The following is a 22,261-nucleotide window of genomic DNA, read 5'->3' as shown; positions in this document are numbered from 1 at the left end:
ATTCGGGAAAGAAAGAAATCCAATTTACCTGAATTTGGTATTAGAATATGACGTTCGATAAGGAGATGGGGTCTGACTGTAACAGGTGTGGGTAGGGTCAAACCTCTATGACATGGGTGGTTAGACGAGCCCTGAGGATTATTTGCATACGTGCGTGTGTGTATATGTTTGTACACGAGTGTATGTGTATGTGCACATGTGTGTGCATCCTTATTGAGGCCACAGGTCAACCTTGGGTATCATTTCCCAGGTACTGTCGACCTTATGAGGTTTATATTTTATTTTACATGTGTGTACATGTGCCTGAGTAGTGTATGTGCACCATGTGCAGAAACTTTGGGGTCAGAGGAGTCAGGAGAACCACAGTGTGGGTGCTAGGAATTAGCCCAGGCCTTCTACAAAAGCAGTAAGAACTCTCAACTGCTGAGCTCTTTTTCAAACCTACATCTTGGATTTTGATTATTTTTGGCGTTTTGTTTTGTTTTGGACAGGATTCCTTACTGGCCTTGAGCTCACCCAATACGCTAGGCTAGCTGGACGGTGAGCACAGCAGCTCTGCCTGACTCTGCCTCCCAGCGTTAGGGTTCCGAGCATGCGTTACTATGCCACTTACTTTATGTGGGTTCTGGGGGGTGAATGCAGGTTTAATCCTGAGCACTTCACTGACTAAAGTGTTTCTCCAGCCCAAGACTTTATTTTTAGAAGGTGCATCTGGCAATAGCTTTGGGGAGATCGGAGCAAACACCACTGTGGACTCTACACAGTTGGGCTTCCCACAGTAAACTGAGATCCAGTCATGGAGAAAGCTCCAACTCCTGGTGCTTACTGATTGGCAATGCAAGCTCGGCTGGGCCTTTGGCCTACCATCTCCATAAACACCTGCACTTAACACTTAGTGTCGAGGCTAAAGAAGTGACTCAGAGTCAAGCGTTCAACCTGGAACCGTGAAGAGTTTGGGTCCTGAAGACCCACCTGAAGCCAGATGTGACAGCCCACATCTATAATCCCAGCAAGATGGGAGGCAGAAACAGGAGAATCTCCAGAAGCTAAACAGACCAGACCAGCCAGTGTATGCTGTAGTGAGCATGTGGTTCTTTCTCAAACAAAAAGGGAGGACTGACACCTAAGGCTGTCCTCTGACCTCTAGACTTGTATACCTGTGCGTGTGTGCACGCACACACACACACACACACACACACACACACACACACACACACACACACACACAAAGGTTTTTTATTTTGTTTATGTACTTGCATGGTTTTGTTCCTGAGACAGAGTTTCTCTGTGTAACAGCCCTGGTTGTCCTGGAACTTAACTATGTAAACTAGGTTGGCCTTGAACTCACAGAGATCCACTTGCCTCTGCCTCTTGCTTCTCCCTCCTGAGTGCTGAGATTAAAGGCATATGAAACCATGCTGGGCCACACAAAGACTTTTGAAAGATGGAGTGAGTAGGAGCTGGCAATATGGCTCAACAGGCTGCGTGATGCCTGAGGATCTGAGTTTGATTCTCACCTCCCCAAAACTGTCCTGTGACCCCCCCCCACTTCCATGCGGTGGCATAAGCACACCCACACTCATACTCACACCACACACACCACAGTGCAAGCCTCTTACAGAGTCTGTGACTGTTCACCAGGCAAAAGGATAACTCTCTGGTTTTTGTCTCAGTTTCTCAGTCTGTAAACACAATTGAGTCTTTTTGCCCCCAGGTCATTTGTGTGATTCCAGGGATAAAATATTTTGATCATTTATTTTAACTCTTTGTCCAAACACTGGGTTTTATTTCCCGAGGACTTCTAATTCCTTAAAAGGTCGCCTGATGACTGCTTAGGTCTATGAGCAAGGAGTGCCCCAGTTTCACCGCTCTCTTCCAGTCGTCGCCACGGGTTTTTTTCGTAGTTTGACATTTCCGAGTCCTCAGGATGTCCCAGCCCCTTCTCAGCAGCAATTCTATTTTCTGCCATTTGCCTCGTTTCACTTTTCTTTGGTGCGATCCTCCGGAAAGTTCAAGTTCCTTTAAAATAACACCAGGGCAGAGCTGCTGCACAGCGTGTCATTACCGTCTTGCACACTTCTATTAGCCCGACCCTGTGAATGTCTCCCTCAGCCTTGCAAATTTCCAAAGAACCCTCATTTGCCTACCATCCATTTACCTTGTCAGAGAATGAGAAATGGGCCAAAACTGAAGCCCATCCTGTCTGGAGGAACGCAAGAAAAAAAGCCTCTAGGACCCAGCTATGATGTTGGAATAGACCACAAAGCCAAGAGTGTGGCTTAGTTCTTGATCATGAGAAGCTCATGCTCAGATAGATAGATAGATAGATAGATAGATAGATAGATAGATAGATAGATAGATAGATAGATAGATACACACATATACATATATATTCTTTTTTCTTTTTTTTTTCTTTTTCTTTTTTCAGAGCTGAGGACCAAACCCAGGGCCTTGGGCTTGCTAGGCAAGCACTCTACCACTGAGATAAATCCCCAACCCCACATATATAGCCCTAAAAACAAAAAAAAGCAGGTGTTGGAACTGGAGAAATGGCTCAATGGTTAAGAGCACATACTGCTCTTACAAAGGACCAGGTCTCAGTTTTGAGTACCTGTAGCAGGCCCAACTGCGTCTAACTCCAGTTCTAAAAGATCTAATGCTCTTATAGACTCTGTAGATGCTAGAAATACATGGTACAGAGATAAACAGGTACACACACACACACACACACACACACACACACACACACATACAACTTTTTAAGTAATTAATTTAAAACTAGTGCCTCACATGTTGCTCCAGTTAGAATTATTTAGCACCCGTTTCTCTAATGTGAATTTATTAGCACTGGAGAGATGGCTCTCAGTGAGGTGCACTTGCTGCCTTTCCAGAGGCCCCAAGTTCTGTTCCCAGCACCCACGTTGGGCTACTTTTAACTCCAAGGGATCTGATGCCTCTGGCCTCCATGGGCTCCTACACTCATGTGTAAACACACACACAGAGACAGAGAGACAGAGAGAGAGAGAGAGAGAGAGAGAGAGAGAGAGCGCACAGCGCATAATTTAAAATACAAATAAATCTTAACGAATATGTTAAACCACTCCATGTGGAGTTGTAACTCAAATTGTTAGTAGATAAGAGGAACCCAAGGTGGTCTATGGCCAAGACTCCCCTTACATTGAGAGCCCAGCAGTAGGCGACTGAGATGAAGGAAAGCAGAGTTTGGAAATGTGACACAAGAGCTGGCCTTGTGTTCACGTCATTTTCAGCTTCTAATTCCTTCTTCAGTGCCACTGAGCAATTTAAAGCAATTTCTTCGGCATCTATGTTGGAAGTTAAGAACGGGAGCTGCCAAGGAGAAATGGCTGTAAAAAGGGGAGCAAGCCTAGTCTCTCTCCAAGGCCTTCAGAGATTAGGAAAATGGCTGGTGTTCAGTCACTTTGGGACTCATTACTTTTGTTAATGAGCCATCTCTGAGTTTGGGTATTGCTTTGTTTTGGCTCCTTCAGTGTCGGGGGTTGAACTCAATGCCTAGAGCGTGCTGGGGCAAGCATGTGCCCACTAAGCTGCCTCCGAGCACCCTGGGCTAGAACTCTGTCTGAGCATGCCATTCGGAGCCCTGGCCTCAGAAGACAGGGATGTTGAAATAAATGAAAATTGGGGCTTAAAGCATTGGGAAGTGGGCTGTAATAATCTAGAAGTTTTTCCTAACAGAGCTTACATTTTGATGAACTTATTATCTAAAAAATGCAGTCAGGTCATTTCGTCTGTCAAACTCTGGAAGAGGAGTTGGTGCCTGCGTATCTTGCCTCACTTTTTACACTTTTGCATTTTTTACATTTTGATTTAATTCTCCATCTCCATCTCTAGTAATGACTTTTCATCACCTTCCTAGTTTGTTTGTTTGTTTGTCTGTTGAGGCAGGGTCTCATGAAGCCCAGGCTGGCCTCAAACTTACCAAGTAGGCAAGGATGAGTTTGAACTTCTGATCCTCTTACCTCCACCTTCTGAATACAGGGATTACTGGAATGCACTTTCCCCGCCTGTTTACGTGGTGGGGATCAAGCCCAGGGTGTCACACACATTAGGCAAGCACTCAACATCACCAGCCCACCTTCCTAGTTTAACTTCATTACCTTTTCCCACCGTCCCCCTTGGGTTGTTCTTATTAATGGACCATAATGAATATCGAATATTCACATCCCACTCGCCAGTGGAAGGGTATCTCTAGACAAACTGAGTGCTCTCGTTTCTATAGTCAAGGACAGATTCTAACTGTAGCCTAGCGGGGAAGCTGCTGTTCATACCCTCATTTCCCAGCATGCCCCACTATTCTTCCATTCTTCCCTCCATGATTTAGGTGACCCAGGAGGATCCTAGTTCTTCCCCACGTCATCTCAGCAAGACACAAACAGCTGTGACCAATGTAGAGCATGTGCTTTACTCCACAGTCTTTCCTCTGTGCCTAACTGCAGCCCCAAATCCCAGCTAACTCTTGGCCTCCCCCTCCCCGAATTTTGACTGGGTTTCATTTCTGTTGCTATGACAAAATATTCTGACAAAGGGGTTTGTTTCAGCTTACAATTCCAGGTTATAATCCATTGAGGCAGCTAGTAATAACTAGTAATAACTAGTAATAACACATCTATAACTCAAGAACAGACAAATAAATATATCACGCTCAATTGCTTGCTTCAACTCAATTTTTCCAGTCTCATATTCTTCAGGTCTTCTGCCTAAGGAATGGTACTGCCCACAGTGGGCTGGTTTTTCCATACCAAATAACTTACTCACAGGCATGCTCACAGACTAACATAATTTTGACATCAACCTACTAAACCCATTACTGAATATATTGACAACAACAACAACAAAAAAAAAAAAAAAAAAAAAAAAAAACTTTTTTGTAAGCAACCTCTCATGAGAGCCAGGCAGGCCTCAGGCTTTCTACCTAATGTAGTATCTTAATTTTATTTCTTTTGTCGTGATGAAATATCCAACAGAAGCAATTTAAGGGAGAAGGATATTTATTTGGATCACAGTATTAGGTTATGGTCCACACTGTGAGGAAGTCAAGGCAGCAGCTACATCCATAGTTAACAGAGAATAACAAGTAGTGAATGCTTGCTTGTACTCAGCCGTCTTTCCTCACATTTACACAGTTCTCCATGCCCTGCCAGGGAATGATGCCACCCATGGTGGATGGGTCTTTCACATGAGTTAACATGACGAAGATAATCCCCTCAGGCCTACCTGATCTACACGATCCCTCAGTGAGACTTTCTTCTCAGGTGATTTTAGGTTGTGATAAAGCTAACCTTCACAAAGGGATAAGGTTCAATCAGCTCTAGAACCAGGTGCCAAGGAACTCTTGAGGGCTCAGAGGAACTTTCAGGTTCTCACAGGTGTCCTTTTCCATGCCTGGCTTTTGCATACAAGATGATCATACCAAATCTGAAAAATCAGAAATCCAGATTATTCCTGAGCTACAGCATAGGTCAGTTAGCAGGAATGATCTAAAAACTGGTTGCTTCCCATCTCTAGGCCAATTGACATACAGACTGTAATGCATTTATTTGATTTAGTATTAGGGCTTTCAAATGGCGAAAATGTGGAGCTTTTAAATTTGATGCCGATGTTTGTGGTCTGGTTCGTTTCATCTCTGATCAGACACTAAGGTTGCTGGAAAAAATCAGGCATCCGCCCCAGGAACCCAGTCTCCAGGAAGTGCTGGTTAGTGGCCAGTTTGGCCGGTTGCTGATGCTGAATCAGGTGCTGCTATAAGTCCTATTGTCACTTGGCCATTGTAGCTTCTTCCTGGACAGCCCAAAGCAGTTTCAAATAGAGGCTTTGTAGGTTGAGTACAGAGCCAACAGGACGAGGAACTCAGCCACTGTTTACTTCCTTCAGTATCAGGTGCATGAGAAGAGGGACCCTTCAAGCTAAATGAAAAGTGTCATCTTTCAGGATAAAGAAATTGCTTCCTTCATTTCCAGATGTTCTTGTTTCCTTCCACTTCTGTAATAAAACACCCTTACAGAAGGCTACCTCGGAGAGCTTAGCGGGAGAAGGGCCTCTCCGGCTTACAGTTTCAGGCTACAGTCCATCACTGCAGAGAAGTCAAGGCGGCTGGTCACATTGTATCTGTTGGGCTTTAAATGCAAACTATCCCCAGAGCTTCTGTGTTTAGTACTTGGTGATGTTTAGGAAGATGATGGAACCTCCTTTAAAAGGAGCTTCACTGAAGGAAGTATATCACTGGCCCCACTTGCTGGGGTGTGTGTGTGTGTGTGTGTGTGTGTGTGTGTGTGTGTGTCTGTCTGTCTGTCTGTCTGTCTGTCTGTCTGTCTGTGTCTGTCTGTACATCTTTCTGTGCGTCTGTCTGTCTTCTGTATGCTGGGCCATCCTCACACTCCTGCCAACATGTTTTCCCTGTCATGATAGACTGTATCCTTTTCTGGAACTATAAGCCAAATAAACCTTTCCTGCTCTAACTTGCTTTTTCTCAGACTATTCTGTCACAGCAACAGAAAAGTAAGGAATACACCACCAAAGAGCAGAGGCAAAATAAATGCACACATTTCTCATGCTTTTTCCATTCTTCCCAGGTCCAAACCCAGGAAATGGTGCTGCCCACTTTTAGGCTAGATCTTCCCACATCAATTAAGGCAATCAAGACAGTCCCCTCAGACATGCCCAGAGTCCATTAGACAATTGCTCATTGACACCCCTCCCTTCCCAGGTAATTCTAGGTTATATCAAGGTGACGATTAAAACTGACCATCACACGCAACTGTTGTAGATATTCTTTTTTAGAGATATGAAGGGAATACCTTTTCCTAGAAGTAGATTGTTACCCTGCTACTGTATCAAGAACAAAAGGGAAGGCTTAACAACAGCTTACAGTTCTAGGACTGGCCTTTCCATGTGGAAGTCACGGCACGCTGCCTTCTCTCTCTATCTCTCTTCTGGCAGTTTTGTAGTATATGAAGTGTGAGAACTGGCTGGCAGGCATAGTGGCACACCCCCTTAATCCCAGCACTCAGGAGGCAGCAACAGGCAGATCTCTTTCAGAGGGAGGGAGGGAGGGAGGGAGAAGGGGAGAGGGAGGGAGGGAGGGTGAGAACTCATAAACCACATCAAAGGGGTAAAGTTGTTACTTTTAGCAAGCAGTCCACATACACCTCACCTCCACCTGTGTGACAGAAGAGCATAGGTAGTGTTCAGCTGTATGAAATTGCAACTGGATCTGAACTTGAGGAAATTTCTATTTCTCAAATGGTCACTAGCACCAAGCCTGAGAAAATTGAGTATTTCTACAAAATATCTCCTTCAATCCTCAAAACAGTTCCAGAACAAAACGCATCTGCTTCTTGCTCCTAAGAAGACGTGCTTGTGTTTCTTTAGCTAAGGTTCTAGACTACAGATGAGCCTCAAGAATCCGTATACTGGGCCAATTGCCATGGTTACCAAATGAGGAACTAGTAGCACCGGAACTTGAATTCTAGTCTTCATAGCTGCATAATCATCTCATTGCCAGAGCCTTTGACCAGTAATCAATTTGGGGGCACAAACAGGTTAATTCATTGCTCAAATTCCCTCCTGATCTTCCCACACTGGCTAATTAATAATGATCAGAAAAGTACATGTTGAGTTTATGTGTGTCCAATATTTCATTATTCTTGGTGTTTCCCCATTAAAATTGGCCAGTACTGGGGTGGAATGTAATATTCTTGTTAGACTCTGACCTTCTAAAGACCAGATTTATGCCCATACTATATGGCCAGTTTTCCCTGGAAGAGTTAGACCTTAGTATTTGAATTTTTTTTCCCGCCCAGTTCTTGTATATGTAGGTGTGTATGTATATACACATAGGTATAGAGGTGTGTTATATAGTATTTCCCCTGTATATGAGCCCCTGGATTTAATTACCACTACATAATAATTAATTCAAATGCCTCAGGCTGAGATAACTGTTGGTAAAGTGTTTGTCCCCCAAGCATGAAGACGTGTGTTTGATCCCCAAAATCCACATCTAAAACACTGGATGTAGTGCTACTCACTTCTAACCCCAGCACTCGGGGAGAGGGAGGCCAATGGATCCCTGGGGCTCACTGGCCAACCAGCCCAGCCCAAGTAGAGAGTCCTTGTCACAGAAAACACTGGAGAACAACTGAGAAGAACATCCAAGGTTGACCTCTGACCTCCACACACACATGTACACACCTGCACAGGACCACATGCATGCATAATAGACGTGAATGAAACTGAACTAGCCCAGGAATGGTTAAAAGAATCTTCATTGGCTCACTTAAGGGTTAAAACAATTTTTTTTCCTTTCAAAACAGAGAAAAATATCTCAGTGACTGTGTCAGGGTGCCCCAATCCTTGCTATGAATAAAACATGTGCTCCTTTGTCCGATCTTCCTTGTCATGATTTTTAATTTTGGAGCATGTGATCCTTCTACTTAGAAACACTCACTGGTGGAATTGGAGTTGTGGCCATGGAGATGGCTGTCATCTAGAAGATCCCTGTTATACTCTGGCCTTCTGAAGAGCAGACTTAGGCCCATGCGATATGGCCAGTTTCCCCTGGCATTATTGAACCTTAGCACCTGAATGGTTTCTTTCCCCCAGTTTTTGTGTGTACACCCGTGTGAATTTGAGCCGAGGCTGGAAGGGCAGCAGGTGTCCTGCTCTATAATGCTCTGCCTTACTCCCCTGAGGCAGGGTCTCTAATTGAACCTGGAGCTAGACTGGAGACCAGCGAGCCCCAACATCTTCCTGTTTCCACCCCACATAATACTGGGGTTACAGGAGCCTGTGACCACAGCCAGATTTTTACCTGAGTGCAGAGGATTCGAACTTGAGTCCAAGCACTGTTACCAGGCTCTCCCCAGTCCTGGATGCCTTCTCGTCTTGTGTCTCTCCCTTCTGTGGTAAAGAAATTTATAGGATGGAGTATAAATAAATATGGGATCCTCAGGAAAAAAAGAGATGAGAGACAGAGGTTGGGGAAGGAAGGGAAGGAGAGAGGGCTGTGAGCAGACACAGTGGTGGATCAAGAGAAAGGGCAAGGTGGCGTGTTGAGGTGAGTGGCAAGAGTGTAAGCAGGCAGAAGCGTTAGACTGGAAAGGCTGAGCTCTCTCTACCTAGACTACACTCATCCAACTCTTCACACATGTGCCCCATTGTGATGTCACAGGTCCTGAGTACACAGGAACTAAGGGAAAATTGCTTATTGTCAGCTGACAGAAAACTGCTTATTTCAGTGTTTCAAGGCCATGCGCCAGTGCATGTCACCTTAACTGGTGTGACAAAAAAACTCATTGCTAGAAAATGGTGTGGCTTTTGCCTGCAAGATGGTGACTGAGGCTTGCAGAGTTGGTGCAAAGTGTTTATTATTGTATTTGTATATGCATACAGTGTGTGTGTGTGTGTGTGTGTGTGTGTGTGTTCATATATATGAGCACAGCTGCATGAATGTCACACTATGCATGTGACCATCAGACAAAAACCTCAGGTATTCGTTCTCCCCTCCAACCTTCTTTGAAACTGTTCACCATTGCATATGCCCAACTAGCTGGTCTTCGGGGCCTAAGGATTCCTCCATCACGCTGTAGGAGCCTGGGGTTGCAGATATGTGCTACTGCAACCAGCTCTGTGGGGGCTCTGGGGATCTGAGTCCAGGTTTCTGGTGCTTGCACAGCAAGCACTTATTTGTCCACTGTGCTGTCTCCCTAGACCCCTAAAGTGTCTGTGTGAACTGAGATACTCTGTGCTAGAAGGGCCTAGGAGTTGGTGCAAATTATTATCCAGATATAATTAAGCTTAGATCACATTTCGGTTCATCAAGCAATAGCTTCTCGCCCTTTAATTAGTAGATTCAGATTGGTTGAGCTAAATGAGATAATCACACACATACACACGCACAAGCACACACGCACAACACGCGCGCGCGCACACACACACACACACACACACACACACACACACACACCAGGACTCTCTGTTTAAATGGATAAGCATGTGCTGTTTCCGTCTCTCCCAGGGTGGTTTATGACAGTGTAGAGTTGAGGCTATCAGCATTCCTTGGTAGACCTGATGTTCAGAAGTCAAGAAATACTCTGGGCTCCAGCAGCAATCCTTAAACCTGCCAAGACCCAGTCTGTATCGACTAGCATGTTCTTAGAGTTGAAAAGTGCTGAAGTGTCTGGTGCAGTCCATGTTCCCAGCTGTTAGAGGGCTGTTAGGGTCAGATCTGGGCCCTGGCAGCCCTAACACGCTAGGTAGGTTCAGCCCTTTGATGGGTCAGTTAAAGAGGTCAGTGAGAGTGAAGAGCAGGGGGAGTTACTATTGTGGCCACATTGGGGAGAAACAAAGAAAGAGGTCTGGTGACTCCCAGGTCCATCTGAGTTTGACACAGCACTTGGGTTTAAGCAGGGGACAAGAGGTATTTATAACTATGTCAAAGGATGGGCAAAGTCATCACTGATACATCAGGGCCTCAGCCCCAGTCTCTCCTGACAAGTTCTCAGAACTTTGTGAAATCTCTTCCTGAGAGAGACAAGTCATCCCATGTTCGTGTTCCCCACCACCCACACCCCTGCCAGGTCAGCACCAGGCATCCCTTCTCCCAGAGTGGGACACAGGAGAGATCCCAGTTCTATGGGACTCCTGGTTTCTATGTCAGGTCACAAAGGGAGGAGCACTAATGTCTCTTTAGCTCTAAAATATCTCCACTCCAGCCAGAATGGTGACATTCCTTAGGGAAAGTGGCCTGGGTAATTCTGAACATGAGGACACATGGAATCCCAGCATCCTCCACCCTACCCCACTCCCCCCAGGCATGCAACACCCATGTCTCCTTGTCACTTAATGTGTTTCAGACTTGGCTTCTGCAGGTGGGCAGAGAGAACCAGGATTAGACCCCGCCTGGTGACCACCACTCACGGCAGTGTCGTCCACACCTTGTATACCCAGACACTTGCGGGTTTTTTTCATCCTACAGATCCTTACTGGAGCATCCCTTTGTCCCGCAGCTTCAGGCCGCTGTGGGCTTTCTAAGGACTTTTAGCTTGTTTCTGCTGCCATCTACTGTCCATCTAGGGAAACTTGAGGTTTTGCTAGCTGGGGAGGGAAGCTGAGAAATTGCAGACTTGAAACCTCTGCTCCCACAGAGGAAAAAAACAAAACCAGCCAGCGAGTGGTGTCCCCAGTGAGAATGCTGTCACCAAACCTGTGTTTACTGACCTCCCAAGTTCGAAAGCAGTTTCATTTCAACTGTAATCAAACCGCCAAGTGACCTTTCTGTCCCTGGCCCCCAGAGTCCCTGAAAGAGCCCGTTGTTCCCTGCTTGAGTGAAGAAACCTTCTGTTTAGTTAAGCAAGTGTTGTTCCAGTTATGTCGCCTGCTGAGTGACAGAAAGACAATTGTTGGGTCCTGGGTTTTATTGTTGATTTCGTTTTACACTCTCACCCTCCCTGCCCCTCAGCCCCCAACATTTTCTTTCATATCAGAAAAGGAGATGGGAACAAGGCAAGTTCCTTCGCAGGCCCTTGCACATGTTATTCTGCATATCCAGTATATACCCCTTCACTTTGTTGCAAATCACCAACCTGGAGGTCTAAGAACCCTGCAGAACTTCAGAGGCAGACACACAGACAGACCGCAGAAGCTGAGGGACAGTCGTGACTGATATCTTCATGTGATGTCTTTTCCTGTCTTATAGCTTTTCGTTGGGCTTGGATTCCCTTATGAAGGTCCAGCTCCCCTGGAAGCCATCGCGAATGGATGTGCTTTCCTGAACCCCAAGTTCAACCCCCCCAAAAGCAGCAAAAACACAGACTTCTTCATTGGCAAGCCAACACTGAGAGAGGTGGGTATCTCTTTCATGCTTTTGTGTTTGTGTTTGTATGGGCAGCATTGTGTGGTTTGCATGTGTGCACGCATGAAGGAATGCACACATGTGTAGACATGCATGTGGAGGGCAAAGGTTGAAATTCGGTGTCTTCCTCCCTCCCTCCCTCTCCACTTTATTCACTAAGCCAGGGTCTTTCCCTGAATTCAGAGCTCACTGATCTGGCTTGCCTGCTTGCCCTGGGGTGCCATTCCCACCCTGCATCTTCAGTGTGTACTGAGGAGTCCCACGCAGCTCTCATGCAAGTTCCTGTCCTCTGAGCCAAGCCTCCAGCCCCCACCCTAGCTCTGTTTCTAATGACCCTGGGTGTCCTAGCGTAAGCACAGCTGACAGCTGGAATGAGGAGGCCACTGGGAACACTTGCTTGCCTCGCCTCTGCACGTGCTGAAGAGGAAACTGTGGCCAGCGAGTATTCAGAGAACATCAGCCTCAGAGTTGAAGACTTAGCCAATAATAAAGCACTTGCCATAAACATTAAATCTCTAAACTCTGTGAAAAAGCTAGGCATGGTAACATACTCTCAAAATCTTGGAACCAAGGAGGCCGAGACAGATGGACCCTGGGATTCACTGGTCTGCCAGTCTAGTTTTCTTGGCGAGTTCCAAGCTGATGAGAGACTGTGTCTCTCGAAACACAAGGCAGATGTGCCTGAACAACACCCAAGGTTGACCCGGTCTCTGTAGGTATGTGTACACACACACGCACACACACTCACACGCGCGCGCGTGCACACACACACACACACACACATACACACATGCACACATACACACTAGAGAGACAGAGAGAGAGACAGAGACAGAGAACATCAGCAGCCCCTAGAGATAAGACATCACAGATAACATCAGGCCGAGCCCGGGTCTTCAGCCCACCCTCAGCGCTCCATGCTGACAGGCAGTCCCCCTCACGGCCAGAGCCTTTCACTGGTCCCTTGTTCCATTTGCTTTTGCAGATGCTCTTGAAACCTGCAGTGGGCGATGAGTCACCGTGGAGCACGGCTGGGTTTCATTTGGGGCGATAGATAAACAGAAGTCATTTACAGCTAGTGTGGGCGATGAGGGTGCCAAAGGCGGGGAGGATTCTGTATCTGGGCAGACACAGGTGTGTGCATGAAACCATGAGATTGGCTCCCTTGTTACTCCTGGGCACTCAGGGACTCTCCTGGCTGCTCATGCATGGAGACATTAAAGCAGGATCCCTCGGGGCCTTTGGCTGGGGAATCACAGTGTTGGAAAATCCTAGTGTGACCAGCAGCGCCTGTCTCTAGAACATTCATTTTTCAACTCTGTTGCTTTTTTCCCCTCTGGGTTACTTTTCTGACCTTGTACCCCAAATAGTACATCAAATACGTCTCTTCCCCCAATCCCTCCACATTCGATCTCTGCCAGTCTTTAGGAAATATCTACCTAGATCCTTTGCCTATTTTTAAATGGGGTTTGTTAAGGGTGTTTTGCTATGAAGTAATAGAAACTCCTTAGGTATTTAGGATATTAACCTTCTAGCAGACATAATTTGCAAATATTTTCTTACTCTATGCGTTAGTAACTCTCTGGATGCATAGAAACTTTAAAAGTTGGAGCTGTAGAAATGGCTTCCGTAGGTAACATGTTTCCACACAAGCAGGAGGACCTGAGTTCAGTCCCTAACGCCTAAAATATCTAGGCATGGTAGCAATCCCTCGTAATCCTAGACTATGGGGAAAGAGCCAGGGGGATCCTGGGGCTTGCTGGCCAGCCAACCTAGCTCTCCTGGCTTGTTCCAGGCTAGGAGGAGACCCTGTTTCAAAGAACAAGAGGGATGGCCCTTGAGAAGTAATCTGAGGTTGATCTCTGGCCTCCATATGCATGAATACACATGTACACATGCATACATTCATATGTGCACTCCAGCACATATGAAGACACGTACACACACACACTAGAGGACACCTGAACACATTCTACCTCAGGCCCAGGGAATGGCGTCACATGACGGTGCTCAGGTCAGCCAGTAGTGAGGAGGTGCACATTGCCCTCCACCCTTGCTGTCATCTACCCATGTGACTGTGCTGAGTGTGGGGAGAGCAGAAGGGACCGTGAAGCATCCACGTGGGATGCGCCCACATAGGATGGTTCCATCAGCCCTTCAAAGAGACCACAAGCAAGAGAGAGTGAAGAGTCCATCCGTGGCTCCGCGTGTGACCTCCTCCAGGTGACTCCGTCAGTCCAGTGATGCCACAGGACTCTGAGATCCCAGAGGGAGGGAGCGGACAGAAGCTGAGAGTTTAGCAGAGTGTCTCTCATGTTTGTAGCAGTTCCACTCGTGATCTGGAAGCACGGGAGCTGCAATGTGAAGGTAACTGGGAGCTGAGTAGGGCTGGAAATGGAGCCTCATTGGTAGAATGCTGGCCTAGCATGCAGAAGTCCTGAGTTCAGTCTGGAGCACAGCACAGGATGGGTGTGGTGGCTCATACCTGTGATACCTGCATTTTAGAGCTGGAGGCAGGAGAGTAAGAACTTCAAAGTCATCACTAGCTATACAGAGAGTTCAAAGCCAGCCTGAAACGCATGAGTCCAAAATGAATGCTAAGTGGGTGAGAGAGGGGAGTTGTGCACAGGAAGTGTGTTCAGGGCCAACTGAAAGGGCTTGGGCTGGGCTTTAAGGAGAAAGGAGAAGAGGGAAGTTCTAGTGGTTTGAGCAAGAGAGACCCAAGGTTAGTTTGCCTCGTACTGAAGAGTAAAATCTAACAGTTTTGAGGGGGAATGGTGACCTTTAACTCACAGCAAGAAGGCCCACATGCCATCCCTTCACAGCTCCCAAAGGCCTTTATATCCCCTTAACCAAAGGGGGATTAAATCTTTAGTTGGAAAAGAGCTGCCCACAAGTCTACAGACTTCTAAGTCCCAAATCACCAGAGCATCGTTTCTCAACCTGTGGGTCTTGACCCCACAGGGGCCACATTTCAGATATTTACATTATAATTCATAACGGCAGCAAAGTCACAGTTATGAAGATGAAGAGGCAAAGAAATACTGTTATTGGGAGGGCACCACAACCTGAGGAGCTGCATTAGAGGGTCACAGCATTAGGAAGAGTGAGACTTTCGGAACTGAAGGGAGCTGGGGAGTTGCTCTGTGGTTAAAGCACTCACCATTCTTGCAGAAGACTGGGGTTCGATTCCAGCATCCACATCCAGTGGCTCATAAACACTTACAACTCCAGTTCCAGGAGATCCATGCCCTCCCTTGCCTCTTTGGGTACCAGGCATGTATGTACTCAGTAAACATACATGCATACAGGCACTCACACAAACACATTAAACAAGCAGTAACACTTCAGACACAGAGGCATATGCCACTGGGATAAGAGGCAGAAGAAGAAAAAAGAAAAAGGAGGAGGGGGAAGAGGAGGAAGAGGAGGAGGAGGTAGACAGAGAGCAAGCAAGAAAGCTCTCTCTCTCTCTCTCTCTCTCTCTCACACACACACACACACACACACACACACACACACACACACACACAGGCATACACAGAAAGACAAACCCTTAGAAATGATCTCTCTTACCTCAACAAATGAGTGAGTTATAACCCAAGGGCACACAGCACTATCCTGTCTCTGTATCCATTAGCTGCTTTCTGTTATACTACCCTTCAGACACAAACATCGATCAAGGTCGGTCGTCTTCATTTCTTACCTTGAAGGAAAGGGAGGAAGCTAAGATTTCTAAGTGCTGGTTTAGTTTTGTGCTTTTACAGCGGGCCGTGTGTTCAGAGCACAATGGCTGCTCAGGGCAGGGAAGAAAAACCCAGAATACTTTGAGGAATGGATTTGCTTCATTATACTTCAATATGAATTAGATTTTTATCTTTATACTGGGGGTGGGGGTGGGGGCATATTAGTAGATTCCTGTAAAGGAAGCTCGGAGTCTCCTTGTAGGTTCTATAGCAGTTCGGAGGTCGCCTCTTGTATTTCCGGTGATGCTGCATGTCCAGAGTACCCCTTATAAATCTACTGACAGATAAATACCCAAGCGGCTGAGATCAGACGGTCCTCGATAAATTAACCAGGAGGAACACAGAGTTCTGAGAGGGCTAATGAATCAAACACCGCCTCACTCATAAAGTTAAGGAACCCTCAGCAAATGCAAACGAGTACAACAGTGACGGCTTAGCATTCATTAGGTGTTTGCTAAGTGCTGAGAGCAGCCTTGTCCAGGAGCAGGAGGCTTAAGAGGGAAGGAGAAGGAGCCTGGCCTACGATGTGAATGATGTGATGGTGACGGTGATGGCAGTGGAAATCCCAGCAGTAGATGGACTTAATTAGCTTGTTCTCTAGGCCAGACAGCAGAAACAACATGACAGTCCACCCACCTTCCGAAAAGGGGTCTGATGGTACCAATGTAGCCCTAGGGTGTGTGTGTGTGCGTGCGCGCACACACACACACACACACGTATAAATTTTAAGAGTGATTTTTATGGCTTTGTTTGGTTGGGTTATTTTCTTAAGAATTTAGTGGTGCTCTCTAAGGTGCCTTCTCTTTTGCTCAAAAATACTGAATTGAAACTTGGAAGACAGCTCAGATGATATAAAAGGCTTGGGGGACGTAAGTCCTGAGAACCCAGGTAAAGAGCCGGGTGTGCAGTGAGCACGTGTAATCCCAGGGCTGGAGAGGTGGAGACGAGTGCCTGAGACGGGCCGCCAGCCTAGGTTAATGTATGGATTCATGTAGTCAGTGAGACACCCTGTCTAAAAACATAAATGAAGAAAAAAAAGAAAAACCCTTGGGCGTCCACAAATGTACACACTTACACAGAACAGCAAAACGAAGCGCATCCACATGAAGCTGTTCAGTTGTTGAATGAGCTACACTTGAACCTGGCTTTGCTGTTTTCTGCTTATGTAGAACCCTTGGATTATGTAGAATCCTTGGATTCCTCATGATATATATGAAGTCTGATACGTACATAATATATGTGTTACTGAGGGGTTAGTCCAATGCTTGGCCCAACCTACTTTATGGATTGGTATTGAATCAAAATATTTTTATACAGAGATTTTTAAAGGAAAGGAAAGGAAAGGAAGGAAGGAAGGAAGGAAGGAAGGAAGGAAGGAAGGAAAGGAAGGAAGAGAAGGAAGGAAAGGAAGGAAGGAAGGAAGGAAGGAAGGAAGGAAGGAAGGAATTTTCCCAGTGGCCCACAGAGTCTCCAGCACTGACCACAGAGCCAGAGAAAGCGAGGGCTCTGACCACAGGGAGCCTGCATGCACAGGAGAAAGAGCGTGCATGCATAGTAGCAAGAAAGGCTGCAGCCCCGGGCACTGCAAGGCTCTGCAGTTCCTGGAGGCTTTCCCAGCAGCTTGTGCGGGTCCTAGCCTCCCGCCCTGAACAGGGCTGGCAGTCACTGGGGTGATAAGGTACCAAGGGCAGAGGTGGAGAGATGGCTGGTGCTAATTAGCTTTGTAGTCCTCCAAGTGTCTCCCTTCTTATGGAAATTGAAGGGGAAGGGCATAAAGGGAGAGCCAGGCTAGCAAAAGTGCTAGCACTAGTGGGGCAGCTTCTCTGAGGAATATGTTAGAAGGCACGTCCGACTGTACAGACGGGTCAACAGGGGTGAGCACTTGCTGAACGAGCAAGGTCACCTGAGGGATAACACAGAAGCTTCCAGTGCCTGTGAGAGCTGGAGAACAGAGACACTGGGACTTGCTGGCCTGAAAGTCTAGCTCAAAGCAGTGAGCCCAGGTTCCTCGAGAGACGCTGTCCCATGCGAACAACGTGGAGAGTGCCCCAGCCAGCCGCCCAGCACCTTCTGCTGGCCACAGCACATGCACAGGAGCATGTACCTGTACATGCATTGCCCACACAGACATACTGATACGTACAGTAAGTGAGTGAATAAATGTGCTAGTAAGTTAATGAATAAAAATAAAGAGAACATGGTTTCTCTCCAGAATCGAAATCTCCAAGGAACAGAACTTGCCTGTGCAGATCATTTTTTTTTAAATTTCTAATATATAAAAAACATAAAAATAATTTCTAGGAAAATAGTAGGTATTTCACTCAGTATTATGTGCCCAGAATTATAGTAGAAAATGGGATGTCTGGTTCTACCTTACAAGTGAATGTTTCTATTTAAAAGGAATAAAATATTCCGCTGGATACTGTCAGCTCGTTCTCTTATGCTTGACATTATGAAAAGGAAGCTGAGTCTAATCTGTGTACGGATCACATGTGTGTACACAGCTGTCACCAATGTGGCATCTACCCACGGAGGCAGTTCTTCCGGAGGATAATACCCAGACTGACACTGACGTTGCTGTGACATTTCTTCTCAAATGGCGACTGTTCGTGGATAAAGTCTCAAATAAAGCAGTAGAAGGCACCAGGCCCCAGGAGTGCCCACCTAGCATACCAGAGGCCCCGGGTTCCCTCCCCAGTGCTGCCTAAACCTGGCCTCCCGGCACTCTAGAGGTAAAGGTAGGAACATCAGGAGTTCAAGGTCACGCTCATCCGTGGAATGAGTTGGCAACTGCAGCCTGGACTACATTAGATATTATTTTTAAAAAAAGTTTCTTGATAGATACGGTGTACACTGACTACACTCTTGGACAGCCCAGTGTGCACCGTCAAATGCTCTCAAGGAACTCTATTCCATGAGTCCACAAGAAATCCCAGCAAAGCTCTTCAAAGCTCTCTGGGCTGGGATTGTAAATGATAAGGACCACGCTTGATCTATTCAGGGCCCCTATGTTCAAAATCAAAATAAATAATCAATAAATAAAAGTGCCTTGGGAAATGGCAGGTTGTGTACAACACCTAAAATGTTTCCACGAGTATGTGTAAAGTTCCCGTTTACACCACTCCTGCCTTGCATCAGTGTGAGAAGAAAAGCGCGAGTGTGGACTTCAAACAAGCCCAGAGTAGCTGAGATAATGCTTGCTCTCTTTGGCTGAACTTTTTTTTTTAACGCAAGGCGTTAGGTAGTCCAGACTGGCTTCAAACACCCCGGATCTTCCTGCAGTTACCTCCTGAGGGCTGGGATGACGGGAATGCACCACCATCCTGGCTTCATACAGTTCTGGAATGGACCCTGGGCCTCTGTCTGTGGGTCAGGCAGTCTGTGGTAGAGTGGCCTCCTCGACCCCCTCGGCCATACCTTTTTACTCTTTGGGGGGTGGGTGTGCCATGTATGCAGCACACTATGGAGGCCGGAGAAGAGCTCATGAGAGTCATTCCTCTCCTCGCCTGTGGGGATGAAACCCAGGTCATGAGTCCTGACAAGTGCCCTTCCCTACAGAGCCATCGCATCTCAGAAGAAAACCTTTAGGAGGGAGACCCCCTCCTTGCTTTTCTGAGTCTATATTGTCCTTATAAAGTTTATGCTCTGTGGCTGGAGAGATGGCTCAGTGGTTAAGAACACTCTTATGAAGGACTAATGTTTGGTTTCCAGCAGCCATGGCCAGCGGTTCATATCCAACTGCCTGTAACCACAGCTCCAGGGGATCTTACAACCTTTTCTGGTTTCTGCAGGCAACTGCCTACCCCTGTACCTATACATACATGATAGGTGCATACATATACATGCGTTTTAAAAATTAATGAATTTCATGTTCTGGTGTTGCTCTGATTATTTCTGAAACCATTTGAAAATTTCTTCTTCCCTTCCCGTCCCTCCCATAAGCTCTATTGCTCACACCCGGGCGATTTTCCAGCCTTGTTCAGAAAACTAGGTTTAACTGTGTAGTCCCAGGCTGGCCCGGAATTTGTGACTTCCTAGATCTGCCTGCCAAGTAAAGAAGTCACAGGCGTGTACCACCACGCCTGGCTCACAGCTTTGATCTTTATTGTGATTTTCCTGGATGTACCTGTCTGTTCCAGCCAGGAGAACAGATGCCTAAAATTATGGAGGTGATTTTTGGCTAAGAATAGGTCCCCAAGTGCCCAAGGCACTGTAAGGTTAGACTAGTTTTTCACTGTTGTGATGCAGGAACCGACCGAAGGCAGCTCAAAGAGGGAGGAGTCCATTGGGCTCAAACTTCAGGGGTACAGATCTGTCCCGGAAGGGAAGGCAGGGCAGCGGGAGTGTGAGGCAGCTGGTCACATGGCAGCCATAGTCAGTCAGGAAGCAGAGAGAGAGGGATGCTGGTGGCCCATAGGATGGTGCTGTCCACATTTGGGTAGGGCTTCCCTCCACAACTAACAAAATCTAGAAACTCCCTCAGCCATGTCCAGAGGTCAGACCATGCCAGTCTGACAATCCACCAGGGAAGGCTGCAGGCCTTACTCAGTGACAGAGCGCCTACTCCTGTAGAGAAGCCCTAAGTTCACCTAGGAACAGCTGTCTGAGCCTTTGTTATGAGGCTGTTTTATTTCCAAATGGGCTTCCAAAGTTTAAAACATCGTTTTTTTTTCAATCTGCCTGCTAGAAGGTTTCGTTAGCTCTGGGGAGGACTTCATCTCTTGTTTAAGTTCAGCTCGACTCATAAAGACAGGATGCTCTGTCTAGCCCACACCTTTATCTGAGCAGCCGTGCATATGTGAAACTAAGGTACAGCGTGTCTTCTGTCTTCCAGCTCACATCCCAGCACCCGTACGCAGAAGTCTTCATCGGCCGGCCACACGTCTGGACCGTGGACCTCAATAACCGAGAGGAAGTAGAAGATGCAGTAAAAGCCATCTTAAACCAGAAGGTTGCTGCTTTTACTTCCTGCCTCTGTTTGAGCTGTTGCCCTGGAACACATGTGGAACATTACAGTCCTTGCTGTCAGTAAACAGGGCAGACCAGCCTAGCTGTATCATGTGGCCTGAGGATTTCAGGGAGGCTCTGGGAGACTTAAAAAAAACAGCTGGTGGCAGATGTGGGCTTGGGTCTTACAGACCCTGCTGACAGACCTTCTAGTCTCATGGGTCCCAGGCATGAAGAGAGGGGTTTGAGTTCTATACACTTACATGATCTAATCCTGTCCTGGGAGAGATCTGCAAAAATTGGTAGCTTATCCTACCTAACCCAAAAGGGTAAAGGTTATAAAGTAGAGGGTTTCTGGTGTGTGTGTGTGTGTCTGTCTGTCTGTCTGTCTGTGTGTCTGTGTGCACATGAATGCAGCGTACACATGCAAGTATATGTTCCTGTGAACACGGTTGTGTTCTACATGCATTCACATGTGTGTGTCTTCTCTATTGCTCTCCCCTGTATTTTTCTTGAGACTTGGTCTTTCACTAAATCATTGATTTGGCCTGGTGGGTTTGCCAGCAAGCTCTAGGGATCCGCCTGTCTCCAACCTCCAGCAGCAGGATTGCAGACACGTCCCATCCCATGGGACACTTGGGGCCGCAGATCTGGACTTGGTCACCCCCCAACCTTGCAGTTTTCTACAGAGTATGGTATATTTTTCTACCTAAACATGAGGTCTTGTTAAAGTAACCATTCCAGACTTTTCTGATCAATTTAAGAAGCACTGATTAAGTACCTTTTATATAGAGAGCACCGTCCAAGTCATTCTGGGAAGAGATTTCTACATCCACCATAGATTGAGCTGCCCCCCAACCCCTGCCTCTGTGGGAAGTCTGCCATCCTGTGGGAGTTTAGTTTGCCCAGGACTGCTGTGGAAACTCTGAGGCACAGCATTTCTCCTCTCCCTGTATTTCTTCTCTCAAGCATCTTCCCCTTTGGATATTTCTGGTTGATGTGAGTGTGTGGTGAGATCTGTAAGTGCATGCTCAAGAAGGAACTATTAATGTCCGTCCTTTGTCCCATCACCGACAATGACATAGGGCTCCATGTAGTTGGAGTGCTGGTGACTTCCGTTGAGATGTGATGCCCACTTCCCGTTAACGGGTGTCAGAACGCTAGCCATCTTTCCTAGCCTTCCCTCAGATGTCTCAGCGGCTGTCAGAATGCCTCCTCCACCCCATGACCTTCTGGGGTTTCCTGTCCCCGTCCCCAGATAGTGAAAGCGCCTGTGTAGAAATCACAAGGCTCCTGTTATACCTTGTCTCACCAGCTCCCAGAGCTGAGCTCCAGTTCCCTGGAATCTTCACATCATAGCTCACCCTCTGGGCCGAGGTTGAACCTCGGTTGGAAGAATGCTTGTCTAGCAAACACACGTCCTAGGTTCCATCCCCAGTACCAAATAAACCAGATGTAGTTGCACACGTCTGATTCTAGCACCCAGGAGAGAGAGACAGGAGGATCAGAAGTTCAAGGTCGCCCTCTGCTGTACAGCAAGGCCACCAGCTTAGACTATGTAAGACTTTGTCCCAGGGCCTCTAGCTGAGGTGGTCTTGGCACCTCCTCCCTTGGCTTGTAGCATGAGTTCTTTGGATACATTCTTACCTCACCCACTACTACAGACTAGCCGTTTCTCTAT

At 46.8% G+C, this 22,261-nt stretch overlaps 1 protein-coding gene across 1 annotated transcript in view; it reads left to right on the top strand.

The window, feature by feature from the left end:
* Mgat5 (alpha-1,6-mannosylglycoprotein 6-beta-N-acetylglucosaminyltransferase) overlaps positions 1–22,261 on the top strand; it is a 286,468-nt gene that overhangs the window by 251,640 nt on the left and 12,567 nt on the right. The window contains exons 15-16 of the mRNA XM_032915150.1: positions 11,732–11,878; positions 20,468–20,584. Coding sequence (XP_032771041.1) covers positions 11,732–11,878; positions 20,468–20,584 — 264 coding nt within the window. The remainder of the gene's footprint in view (positions 1–11,731; positions 11,879–20,467; positions 20,585–22,261) is intronic.

The sequence above is a fragment of the Rattus rattus genome, chromosome 10, assembly GCF_011064425.1.
Source record: "Rattus rattus isolate New Zealand chromosome 10, Rrattus_CSIRO_v1, whole genome shotgun sequence".
Taxonomy (NCBI): domain Eukaryota; kingdom Metazoa; phylum Chordata; class Mammalia; order Rodentia; family Muridae; genus Rattus; species Rattus rattus.
This window is presented reverse-complemented; position numbering and strand designations above follow the sequence as displayed.